The sequence below is a fragment of the Staurois parvus genome, unplaced genomic scaffold, assembly GCF_062004578.1.
Source record: "Staurois parvus isolate SC_StPar_1 unplaced genomic scaffold, SC_StPar_1.0 ptg000525l, whole genome shotgun sequence".
Lineage (NCBI taxonomy): Eukaryota > Metazoa > Chordata > Amphibia > Anura > Ranidae > Staurois > Staurois parvus.
Window position 1 is genome coordinate 786,931 of NW_028318321.1, and position 12,979 is coordinate 799,909.

The 12,979-nt window shown below is 40.3% G+C and overlaps 1 protein-coding gene across 2 annotated transcripts in view; it reads left to right on the forward strand.

Annotated features, from left to right (window-relative positions):
- Positions 1 to 12,979, forward strand: part of PDCD11 (programmed cell death 11) — an 88,331-nt gene that overhangs the window by 31,155 nt on the left and 44,197 nt on the right. For both annotated transcript variants that reach the window (XM_089690249.1, XM_089690250.1), the window contains exons 10-15: positions 121 to 242; positions 738 to 798; positions 2,293 to 2,439; positions 4,358 to 4,609; positions 5,044 to 5,187; positions 9,083 to 9,277. In XM_089690249.1, coding sequence (XP_089546375.1) covers positions 121 to 242; positions 738 to 798; positions 2,293 to 2,439; positions 4,358 to 4,609; positions 5,044 to 5,187; positions 9,083 to 9,277 — 921 coding nt within the window. The remainder of the gene's footprint in view (positions 1 to 120; positions 243 to 737; positions 799 to 2,292; positions 2,440 to 4,357; positions 4,610 to 5,043; positions 5,188 to 9,082; positions 9,278 to 12,979) is intronic.

Consider the following 12,979-nt stretch of genomic DNA (forward strand, 5'->3'; position numbering starts at 1 on the left):
CCCTGCACCATCCAAAACAATATAAATTGCTTTGGCTGGAGTTGGGCTTTAGGGCAAAGAATGTACTTTATCAAGTAAACAGGTGTGTGTGTTTTTTTTTTTTTTTTTTTTTTTTTGCAGAAATACCATCTACTTTCCAACAAGTCAAGTGATCTGAATAGCTTTAAAGAAGAGACTGTCCACACTGGACGAGTGGTGGGGTTTAGCCCCATGGATGAAACAATTCTACTTTCTTTCAAGGAGTAAGTTGGTTCACATTTTTCAATTTATGTCATAAGAAATACAGAGGCTGCCATTGGTGACTCTTCGGATAATGCTAGATCCCTGGCTGTTAAATTGATCTGCAGCTTTAGGAACTTGAACTATTGAAGCCACTGGACCTCCATAGCATTCTATTTTCCTTAGGGTGGTTCCTCTTCAGCTACAGGTGATTGTGCTGAATCATCCGTATGATGCATGCATTTCTTAAGTAATCCCCAAGTTAAATCTGCCTGCCAGATTGTCCGTGTGTGCAGAGTAATAAAATACAAGTAGAGTAGAAAGGTTCCCTTGTGATGACTCTGGTAAACTGAAGTGCCTCTGATTAAGGGTGCAGTGCCCTTGCTCAATAAGTCTCCAAGTGATTTAATACACAACTGTTATCCAGCAGTTAGTCGTTCATTGATTCCAGAAGGACTGTTTTCTGGAGTAGAACTCTACTTCTTATCTTTACTTTCTTCATTTTCTTTTATTTTTAGGACAGTCATTGAAGAACCTTTTTGGAAGCATGAGGATATACATGCTGGACTACTTCTAGAGGTGAAGAAAGTACTTATGGTCCCTTACTTTGAACCCTATAGTGTATTTATTTTATTTTAACGATAGATCTTCTACACTACCAAGGAAACAAATTCAAATAGTTGATTGCTTCATATTGTTCTCCTTAATAGTATTAACTCTGAAGAGGAACCCTGCACATCAAAAAAAAAAATTGTGATGGGAATTACCAGTGCCATCTAGAAAATGACAACATGATGTTAAAATGTATTTTTGTTTGGAAACTGTATGTTCTAAGCGCTAGGGGGTTGTTTTATTTCTGCATTGGGGATCATTGGGTTTGTGGACACAGGGCAAATTTGGGTTTTATATGTATGTACTCACTAAGTAAATTTCCTTTGTGGGTAGCTAAAAAACCTAAATCAAACTTAATCTTGTATTAAAGAAATTTCAGTAGCCTGAATCAGTTGAGAAGTGGGGGTTTCTTCTTTTTCCCCCAGTTATACTTACCTAGGTGGATGCAGCATCAGTCTGATGCTGCATCTGTCCCCTAACCAGTTCTCCATACACACAGTGCAGAGAAATCTATGAAGGGGAAAGATGAGCTTCAGCTAGCCTCTAGGTAATACTGGTAACTAGACCTTTTGCTCTCTTCTTGTTTTTTTTTGGGAATAGCTTCCAGTCATCTTTAAGACTGTATTTGACAGACCAGGTCTTTTTTCCAGCCCCTCTTATTTAATAGTCTCAAACGTTGAGAGACCTTTTGTCCTGTATAGGTAAAATGATCTAGTCACAATATACACTTTTTTTTTTTCTTTTTTTTTTTTAAATAACATAATCGTAATAGCAATACAAATAAGGTTATTTTTTACAATCCATTATAAGCATACTTGAAAAATCTCCTTTCGTGTTGAGTGCTGCCTGTGCTGGCCATCAAAACTTCCTGGATTGCCTGCATGCTTGGCAGCTACGTCTCTGTTCATTTTTTGGTTTACTTTTGATTTCTAAGGGCTACATATCCCATGGTACCTTACTGCCTACAACCAGTGATTCCTGTACTGCCTTCTGAAACTCTTCTTCTCAGCACTAGTAGTTCAGAAGGCAGGCTCTGTAAAGCGTGCGACACTGCAGTGCTTACTCACAGGGCATAGTGAATATGTGTCACATAATTCAAGGAAGGAAATGTGTGGAATTCTTCAAAAAGTAAGATTACAAACTTTAAAATTTGTTCAGATTAATAGAAGTAGGTTTGAAATAATTGATATACAATGTGGAAAACGATACCATTCTACTTTTTTTCACCATAGATCCACTTTAAGACTTGAAAAATCAAATTATTGCATAAGCCTATTTTGTTACCGCTGTGTATTTTATTATTGATAAATCTTGTTGCTTTTACTCAGTCTGCTTCCCTGAGGTAGCAGCTACTGAAGAAACCCTCTATCTGTACTGTAGTGCTGGTTAATCAGTCCACACAAAATGCCTTAGTATATACTTGCATACAGCTTGATGAACAATGCATTTATTATTGTACAGGGAACTGTTAACAAGATTGAAACTGAAGGAATAACCGTGAATATCACCAAACGCATCAGTGGTCTCATACCAAATCTCCACATGGCAGATGTCACCTTGAACCATCCTGAGAAGAGATACACTCCTGGGAAAAAAATTAAATGCAGAGTAAGGAAATTTCTCTTTTCATTACTATTTATGGAAAAATTAAAGCCCTGGGTGCTGTTTTTAAAACCACACAGGGAAAGAAAACACGTAAGTCCCGAGAGGCAAGACAGAATGTGGTTATTGGGACTAGTCAGGGTTAATTTGGTGTTAAATAGCAAAAAAATACATTTTTGGGAGTGATTGCTACTGTTGCTGTGTAGCAAAAGGATTACACTGGGATTAGATTCTCGTAATACTTGCAGCTAATTGCATTGTAAAGAACCTGTTACACTGTATATCAGTTATAAATGTAACAAGCTGTTGCTTTGATCATTGTGGCAAATGCGAGTGTCCCTTGCATAAGGACTAAGACCTCAGTAGTCAAACTTACAGTGGGTCCCAGAACCTACAGCTATAGCAATGCACCCTTAACCTCCCTAGCAGTATGATAATTTAATAAATAATATTTTAATTCAATAATATAATCAAACCAAAAACACTGAAATTTGAAATATAGCGCCAAGTTCACACATCGCTGAACAAAGTCGCAAAATCGTTTTCAGTGTCTGATGACGAATTTCCCCACGAATCATTATCACTCAATTCTGCAAGTGGTTCTGATTTACTATCGCTGTTCTCTAGCCGGTCTAAAACCGCTTTTGACCAAAAGGGACGCTTTTTGGACGCCATGGACTTTTTTAAGTTTCCAGGCAGAAAGAACAGTCAAAAGGCAGGGCACAGGACAAAGCACTAGGGACAAAATGTATGTGAAATGGTTTGATACAGTAATGTTTTACTATGTCAAATTCATTTATAAGAAAATGACAATTTCTAAAAAAAATTTTAAATTTGCCGCCGGTTCCGGCCCCCGTACGTCCCGATGCTCGCAGGGACCGGACACGGAAGCCGGATGCCGGCATCGGCTGAAGGAGATGGCCGGGGACACATCGCAGGAGCGAAGGACAAGGTAAGCGCGGCAGGGAATCACTGAGCAACACCGCATGGTAATCCTGAGTGTAGCTCGGGGTTACCGCTTTTGGTACTGAAACTTTACCCCGAGCTACACTCGGGAATACCGCCAGGGAGGTTAAGAAGGTTGACAGAACAGAGACCCGGTGGCTGACCGTCATTGCTCTCTGCTCAGTGAAGATTGAGAACTGAACGATCAGTGGTTATGTGATTGCTCAGTTCTTGGTTTTAGGCTTCATGTAAACTCTAGTTTAGGAGCTTTTGGCATTTTTTTTTTCCAAAGATCCTAAACTTAATTCCATAAAAGCCTATGTGTCCATGTACACATAGACTTTTAGCAGAGTTTAGGAGCTTCCGTGTTTAGGTGAGACTAAACGTCCCTCTCCTGAACACTGAAGAATCGCTGCGAGAAAACGCAAAAACCGCGGTTACCGTGTTTTCCCGCTGCCGGCAGTCAGGGTAGGCTCATGTACATGGAGCCTTAGAGGTGGCCAGGTACAAATGCAGCATTGGATTGAAGCAGCATCCACATAGGCTATGTTTGTTTGTTATTTTAAAATCCTGCACTTTTTTTGTCACTTGCATCCTGCAGTAGATCATTGGCTTTCAGGCAATTTGTGTATTGTTAGACATCCCTGGTGCCCAACCTGTAGCCCTACTTGCCCTGTTGCCGTTGAATTCCGTTATTTGGCAGTGTTTATTTTGTAAATGGGCTATGATGGTAGTGATCTTTGGTAGTCTCTTGCAATGTGTTTGTAATCTCTGACAATCGTCCACAGCATGTCTCTAGTCTATTACTACACCTTTACACATGTTTGGCCTGTTGGCAATGTCAGGGGCCGCAGATAAGGTCTTCTATACCTAATAAGTTGACAACCACTTTTCTACGTAATGGAATTGACACTGCCAAAATGTACTACATACATGTTTCTTTAAACATTTTATTTTATTTTTTTAATTACAATTTTAGGTTCTAAATGTGAATCCATCAGCCAAAAAGCTGATTCTTACCCGAAAGAAAACCATGATCAATTCAAAATTGCCAATAATTGCCAGTTTCCATGATGCAAAACCCGGCATGATCACTCATGGCTTTATCTGGGCGGTGAAAGATTTTGGATGCATTGTTAAATTCTATAATGAAGTCCATGGACTTGCACCAGCTCGAGAGTTAAGCTCGCATTATATCCCAATAATTCAAGAGGCCTTTTATAAGGGACAGGTAAGATAACATTATGGATTTTTGTCACCATAGAATCCATATCCACTGTTAATGATGGTATGTTTGCAGCATCTTCATCTTCATTATCATATCCCCTAGTAAAGAGGTATCAGATTTGTTGAAATAGCATTTTTTTTAATATGTTAAAGGTAATGTGATAAATGATTTTGATTTCTGCTATAACAAATGCAGACTACAGACATATTTGGCAGTAGGTTTTTGAGACAGATGCTGATATTATTGATGGAACTCACACTCATGTGTTGTCATCCAACACTGTTGAGATATTAAGCTTATTAAACCCCTATCAGAGATGCACAAATGTCAGCCTTTTATATTGTCATTTTTTTATTTGCTTAACTTTTTCACAGTGCAATGTGAGTAGGGTGTAACGAAATGGTCAAGTTTTTAAATATCTGTTATCATTCATGTAGGTGATCAAGGTAAGGGTGCTGGAGTGTAACCCTGAAAATAAGACATTGCTGCTGTCCTTCAAGATTATTGAAGAAACCGGCAATGGAGAACAGGAACAGAATAGTGGAAGGAGAACACATTCACACTTGCAGGAACCTGGAAAGGTATGCTAGATAAGTTGCTAATGAGTTTTGTTGCCTACATTCTGCAGCTTCTTCACTCATGACTATCCTTTTCATGACCCGTGATAATGAAAGTATATGTAAACCCTCACCTTGTAAAACAACCCATTCAGTTTAAAATGGAAACGAAAGGCAAAACATTGTGTATACATATAAAAAACATAAATACCTTAATTTTTTTTTTTTTCACCTTGCTTTAGAAGTGATCACATCTAAGCTCCTTATGCATCTGATAAGAGAGCTGGGGGAGGGGATACCGCAGCATACTGAACTTCACAGTAAATGGCTGGGGGCATATGAGCAGAACTGTGATCACTGGAGGAGAGCAGGTGGAGTTCCCAGAATAGCTAGAGAACTGATAACGTTTTGCTCTCGTGTCTAGTTGTGTTTTTTTGTTTTGTTTTTTGTTTTGTTTTTTTAATAGAAAAGCAGAGGGACTGGCAGAAACACTAGGGTTTTCGCACAAAAGAAGCAATGCAAAGGGAACAGGATACTTTTTACACCAGTACATGGTACAACAGGCACATATCAGTAATATGATATGTTGGGTTTACATACTGTTTAAGGATCTGAGAACACTTTTCTAGACAAAGTTAGGTTGTAGGGTAGCTTATAATGTAGATCTTTTTTGCTGAGCAGCAATGGGATATGGTTGATATTAAAATAGTCCCTAGGCTTACTTCACAAAGCTAGAACCTGTATATTCCATAAATTGTCTTTAGCCAGGTGGCTGTTTTCAGCTCTTATTTGATATTATTGCTGAAAAAAATGGTTGCTGTTGCTTAGTTAAAGGAAACATACAGTAAGTTGTTTTTACCTTACAGTTTTGAAATCTACTCAGTAGCAAATATAAAAATGACATTTTGGCGTATTTTAATGAATGCATGTACACTGAAAATTACACTTGCCAGTGTGCAGTGCATCATTGATGTCACAGCAGGGGGCTTTTCCTGTTTCCTGCTTTTTTTTTTTTTTTTTAACTCTGAGGCTGAATTTTCCTTATATTGGCATAGGTTGGCTGTCCTAAAGGCCAGGGTTAAGGATAATATCACTGCTCAATGTCTAGATGCAATTGGACATTATATGTAGTAACAGATACAAGCAGTGTGATGTGGGTGACACCACTGTACAGTGCCTTGATTTTTATTGGGATTTTATGTGATAGATCAACAAAAAGTGGCACATAATTGTAAAGTGGAAGGAAAATTATAAATGGTTTTTAATTTTTTTTACAAATAAATATTTGAAAAGAGTAGCGAGCATTTGTATTCAGCTCCCTTTTACTCTAATACCCATAACTAAAATCTAGTGGAACCAATTACTTTCAGAAGTCACCTAATTTGTAAATAGAGTCCACCTGTGTGTAATTTAATCTCAGTATAAATACATCTGTTCTGTTAAGTTCTCAAAGGTTTGTTAGAAAACATTAGTGAACAAACCGCATGATGAAGGCCAAGGAACACACCAGACAGGTCAGCGATAAAGTTATGGAGAACTTTAAAGCAGGGTTAGGTTATTAAAAAAAAAATATATAAAAATATTCCAAGCTTTGAGCATCTCACAGAGCACTGTTCAATCCATCATCTGAAAATGGAAAGAGTATGGCACAACTGCAAACCTACCAAGGCATGTCCATCCATCTAAACTAACAGGCCGAGCAAGGAGAGCTTTAATCAGAGAAGCAGCTAAGAGGCCCATGGTAACTCTGAAGGAGCTGCAGAGATCCACAGCTCAGGTATGAGAATCTGTCCACAGGACAACTATTAGTCACACACTCCACAAATCTGGTCTTTATGGAAGAGTGGCAAGAAAAAAGCCATTGTTGAAAGGAAGCCATAAGTCCCATTTTCAGTTTGTGAAAAGCCATGTGGGTGACTCTCCGAACATGTGGAAGAAGGTGCTCTGGTCAGATGAGACCAAAATTGATCTTTTTGGCCTAAAAGCAAAATGCTATGTGTGGCGAAAAACTCACACTGCACGTCACCCTGAACACACCATCCCCACCGTGAAACATGATGGTGGCAGCATCATGTTGTGGAGATGCTTTTCTTTAGCAGGAACAGGGAAGCTGGTCAGAGTTGATGGGAAGATGGATGGAGCCAAATACAGGGCAATCATAGAAGAAAACCTGTTGGAGTCTGCAAAAGACTTGAGACTGGGGCGGAGGTTCACCTTCCAGCAGGACAACAACCCTAAACATACAGCCAGAGCTACAATGGAATGTATTAGATCAAAGCATATCCATGTGTTAGAAAGGCCCAGTCAAAGTCCAGACCTAGATCCAATTGAGAATCTGTGGCAAGGCTTAAAACTTGCTAAAAAGAATGGGCAAAAATGTCACTCTCTAGATGTGCAAAGCTGGTAGAGACATACTCAAAATTACTTGCAGCTGTAATTGCAGCGAAAGGTGGTTCTACAAAGTATTGACCCAGGGGGGCTGACTACAAATGGCAAGCCACACTTTTCAGATATTGATTTGTAAACAATTTTGAAAACCATTTATCAATTTCCTTCCACTTCACAATTATGTGCCACTTTGTGTTGCTCTAACACATAAAATCCCAATGAAGTAAGTTTACATTTTTGGTTGTAACATGACAAAATGTGGAAAATTTCAAGAGGTACGAATACTTTTTCAAGGCGTTTTATACTTTCTATCCTGGATCCAGGCTGCTTTGTTCACCCAGTGGGTAAGTATAGACATGTTTTGTTGTTGTTAGTTTTTTTTTTTTTCTTTAATGTAAGCCTTTAGAATCACTTTAAGTATGGTTTTCAAATTGGTTTTTGTAATGACTGTCTGCAACACATGCAAATTCAGTTTCCTAATACATACATGATTTTAAAGCGTTTTTTTTACCTTAAAGTGGTTGTATAGGCAGAAGTTTTTTTTATACCTTCATACATTCTATGCATCATGGTAAAAAACCTGAGTGCAGCATTCCCCAGCACCCCCTTATACTCACCTGAGCCTAATCCAAATCTGAGTCTCTGATCTTTCTTTTCTCATTGGCTCCTACTGCTGTCAATCACAGCCAGTGAAGAGGGAGCTGGACGGGGCCCATATGACACAGAGGCGATTTGGGAGCGAGAGCCCGAGTGCCCCATAGCAAGCGGCTTGCTATGGTGGACACTAGGCGGAGGGGAGGGGCCAGGAGTGTCAGTGGGGGACCTGATAAGAGAATAGGGGCTGCTCTGTGCAAGACCATTGCACAGAGCAAGTAAGTATAACATGTTTGTTATTTAAAAAAAAAAAAGCTTTAGATTCATTTTAATGCATTCCCTGCATTAAGGTAAAAATAGTTTTACAGCATTCTGTCCTCCCCAACCTCCCTAAATACTTACCTCAATTGATCCAGTGCTGTGCACAGCTGCATCTCTTCTCTCTCCACTTGCTCTTCATATAGGGACTTGGGAAGCAGCTGCCAGTTAAATACTGTGAGGAGGAAGCGGGGGTTGGTTGGCCAAGCCGCGCTGCCTGTGTCTATGGAGTGTGGCTCCAAAGACAGACAGACACACACGGCTCAGGAGCGAGCACGCACTGTGTTCGCATAGAGAAGAGGAGTGACCAAGATTGCGAGTGGGGATCCCAGAAGAAGAGGTTGAGGGCCGCTCTGTGTAAAACCACAGAGCAGACAAGTATAACATGTTTTTTTAATTTTTAAAAAATTGCCTTTAGCATCACCTTGATTTTTTTTTAACCATAGATGTACTTTAAATGAGTTTTTTGTCTGATTAGCACTGCACGTTTATGGAAGACCTGTTTTCTGCATGTTTAACTTCTCTGTCTCAGTGATTTCAGCAGGTGACCTGTGTAGACCTAATTGCTTTTACATGTGTGTTGGAAAATGTTATGCAATATTTTTCTTTTTTCTACTAGATAGTGGATGTAAGAATTGCAAGCAAGACTGATACAGAGCTAAATGTATTCATTCTTCCTGAGGAGAGCCCTGCAGTACTTCCCAAAGTTCATTTGTCTGATCATGTGACAAACTGTGAGCTCCTCTTCCACTGTTTAAAAGAGGGTGATGAGCTGTCTCAAGTGATGTGTCTGAACACCACCAAAGGGCAAACTGTATCCTTTTTATTGAAACTTTTTTTTTTTTTTTGCGGGTATAGGGGTGATGGCAAGGTAGATTTTCCCCTAGTGATGGTTTGGTTTACCTGCTTTGCAGTGTTCAGCAATAAATATTTGATAACATCATAAAGCTGTCTTGGCTGTAATCCCATAAAGCCCAACTTTAGCCAGTTAATTATGTATTTTTGGATAAAGCAGTGAAGCATTAAATTCTCTGTATGTGACCCCATTGGAGAGCTTTACCTTTATTTTGCGACCCTATGATGCCAGGATAAGAATTAGAAGTTATAGGTGTTACTAGGATAGGGGGATGCATGCACAATAAATATCTGACTCGGGGTTCTATTCTTTCTCAAGTGTACTCAGTAAACCTACTTATGTTGCTTTCCTTTCCCATTGAAGGAGGATCCTGTCAGAAGCACAGAATATGAGGTGAAGTCTCCCGAAAAGAGACACAATGATGAGAGGATGGTGAAAGTAAAATTCCAATTGTTAGAGGCGAGAGATACTTCTCTAAAGAGGTTTCCAAGAATCACCTGAAGGCAGACACAGTAGGAGATAGCCAGACAGATTGGGGTAGTGAATTCCTGAGGAAGGAGTCTCTATAGATGTCCTGAACACAAGCAAGGGAACAGGTGACGAGGCTAGAGAGCATGAAGGTCTTCAGAGGATTGAATACCTGATGTATCTCGGGGCAGAGTTATAGATGGTCTTGTATGTTGTGTAGTATGTGTGTGTACAATTTTGAATTTTATGTGTTGGGTGAGCAGACACCAGGGGAGGGGTTTGGCCACTGAGCTGTTATGCTGAATACGTTTGGCAGCATCTTTCATGGTGGACATGGGGGGGGGGGGGGTGGTAGCCTTTGTCGAGGTAGGTCAATAATGAGGGAGTTGCAGTAGTAGAGGTGAGAGATAACAAAGAAGTGATTTAGAATCTTTGCAATGTCATTTGTTAATATGGGGCAAATTTTATGTTACAGAAGCAAAGGCGGCAGGATTTGAACAGTGATTGTATGTGGGGCCAAAAGAGGTTAGAGTCCAGGATTACACCTGGTAGCCTGGCCTGGTGGGGATGATTGATTGCAGTTCTGTTGATCCCACTGGGGGAGGGGACACGAAGGGGGAAGGGGGTGATTATTATTATGAACTACATTTTGTAAATATTGAGTTTGAGGAAGTGGTGTGACTTACAATAGGATATGCCAGTTAGTGATTCTTGAGTATAAAGGAGTGAGCAGGGGAGTATATGGGTGTCATCCGCAAAGAGATGGTTTTGGAAATTCTGGGGGGTTATCAGCTGACCCAGGGAGGAGATGAATATTGAGAATAGAAGGACCTGTGGACAGAGCTTTGGGGGACTGGAGACCTTACGGAAAGAGGAAGAAGAGAGAATATTGAGTTGTAGGTGATTGAGGGTGCATCAAGATAGGTAAGGGAGTAGATCTAGGAAAAAGCAGTCTTGGAGGCTGAGGGAGTCTTTAACCACCTCCCACCCAGCCAAAGTGCGTAAATGGCTGAGTGGGAGCCTCCTCGTTCTGAGTGGACGTACCTGTACTTCCCTCAGAACTGTGCCTCCGGGGGCATGCATCAGCATGATCACCGATATCTGTACGTAGAGGCAGGGCCCTGTAATGGTACCATGTGATTGCTGTGACTAATCACAGCGATCACATGTCCATTAGTAAAGATGGCTTCCATTGATGCAGCCATTCAGACCTACTGTGAGCTCTTGTGTTTGGTCATGACATCACATGGTACAGGGCCAGGCACTGCCTCCCAGTACCATGTGATGGCTGTAGCCAATCTCAGCTGATCAGTGTTCTCAATGGCTGCAGCAATGCAGCCAAGAACTGTCAGAAATTGTTTAAACAGCCATCATGCAAAAAAAAATCCCTTCCCTACAGTAGTTCAGTGTTACTATGGTAACACTGCCCTGATTATGCCCCTTTCACATCGGTAGTCTGATCAGGTCCACCTGTCCGTTTTTTTAGGCGGACCTGATCAGACCCTCTATTCGCTTCTATGGCCCATTTACATACAATCCGATTCGTTAAAACAAAAGGATGGGGATCTGTTCCCCTCTGTCTGGACGGATTGGATTGGATGGCAGTCGGGTGTAAACGGACAGGTGGTCCATTTACATCTGACTGCTCATAGAGGAGAGCAGGCGCACAGGCCTGTCATCCGGCTGCTCAGTGGGTAACAGCAGACAGATCCCTCAGTGAGCAAGCAGACGGAGTCCGTCCCATGTGAAAGGGAACTTACACTATGGTGACATCGCGCCGCACCACTCATTGTCCCAAATCACTGCCACACCACTCAGTGTCCCTGATCACCACCACACCAACCATAATGTTCCTGATCACCGCCACACCAGTCATTATGTCCCTGATCACAGCCACAATTACAGTTTTCCTGATCACTGCCACGCCAGTTAGTGTCCCTGGTCACCGGGGGTGTGGTGTAATTTTAAGTATGCCCATGCTGTTTGTAAGATATATCTTTTTAAATTAAAAACTTTGTGTAAAAAAAAAAAAAAAAATAATTTTAATTTTCTTTCTGCATTTTCCAAAAACTTGTGTCAAAAAATTTAAGTCTTCAAAAGACTCACTATGCCTCCTACCTTGGAGTGTTTGCTTTCCAAAATGTAGTCATTCTGTGGGTGTTTCTGCTGTCCCAGTGCTAAAGGGCCTCCAGAAATGTGCTAGGTAGTCAGAAAATTAGGTGTGTAATTTATCCCCCTAGAACTCCTGAAGGCACTTCTTGGATTTTTGGGCCCCACTATGTGGCTAGACTGTGAAAGTCTCACACATGTGGTATCGTCATACTCGGGAGGTGTAGCAGAATGTGTTTTTGGATGTAATTCACAGTATACCTTTGCTGTGTGTTAGAAATATCTTATTAATTAACTTTTATATTGAAAAAAAAAATTTCATTTTTCTTTCCTGCATTTTCCAAAAACGTCAAAATACTCACTATGACCTTCAGAAAACACCTTTTGGAGTGTTTTGCTTTCCAAAATGGGGTAATTTGTTTCCACTGTCCTGGTTCTTTAAGGCCTCCAAAAATGTGATCTAGGTAGTCAGAACATTAGATACATAATTTATACTCCTTGAAAGCCCAAACGTTGTTCTTGGATTTTGGACCCCTCTAGGCTGTAAGAAAAAAAAAAAAGTCTCACACATGTGGTATCCCCATACTCAGAAGACATGACAGAATGTTTTTTGAGTGTAATTATAAGTATGTCTATGCTGTGTGGGATAAATAATTTGTTAAAATGACAACTTTGTGAAATAAAAACAAATTTTATTTAATTTCTTAATTTTTCAAAACATTGTGACAAAAGATTACAAGTTTAAAAGATTCACCATGCCTCTTGGACGGTCCAAAAAGGGTTTATTTGGAGGGGATGGGGAGGCGGTATTTGTACTGTCCTGGCATTTTGAAATGGCATCATAAAATGAGATAGGCAGTCAGTACATCAGGACTGGTCAATTTTCAAATATACGAGGGGTGTTCAAGTCAAACCGTGAATTTTAATTTTACAGGTATAAAAAAGGGATACTGGTGTGGCGGTACTACACGCAGTAGAAAGTAGCAAGTGTGTCCTATTACTTCTAGGCTGCACAAATGTCGCGTCCCAGTCCAGAAACTGTTAATCAAGATGGCAGACAACAGTGTTAGTGTGTGTATAGAA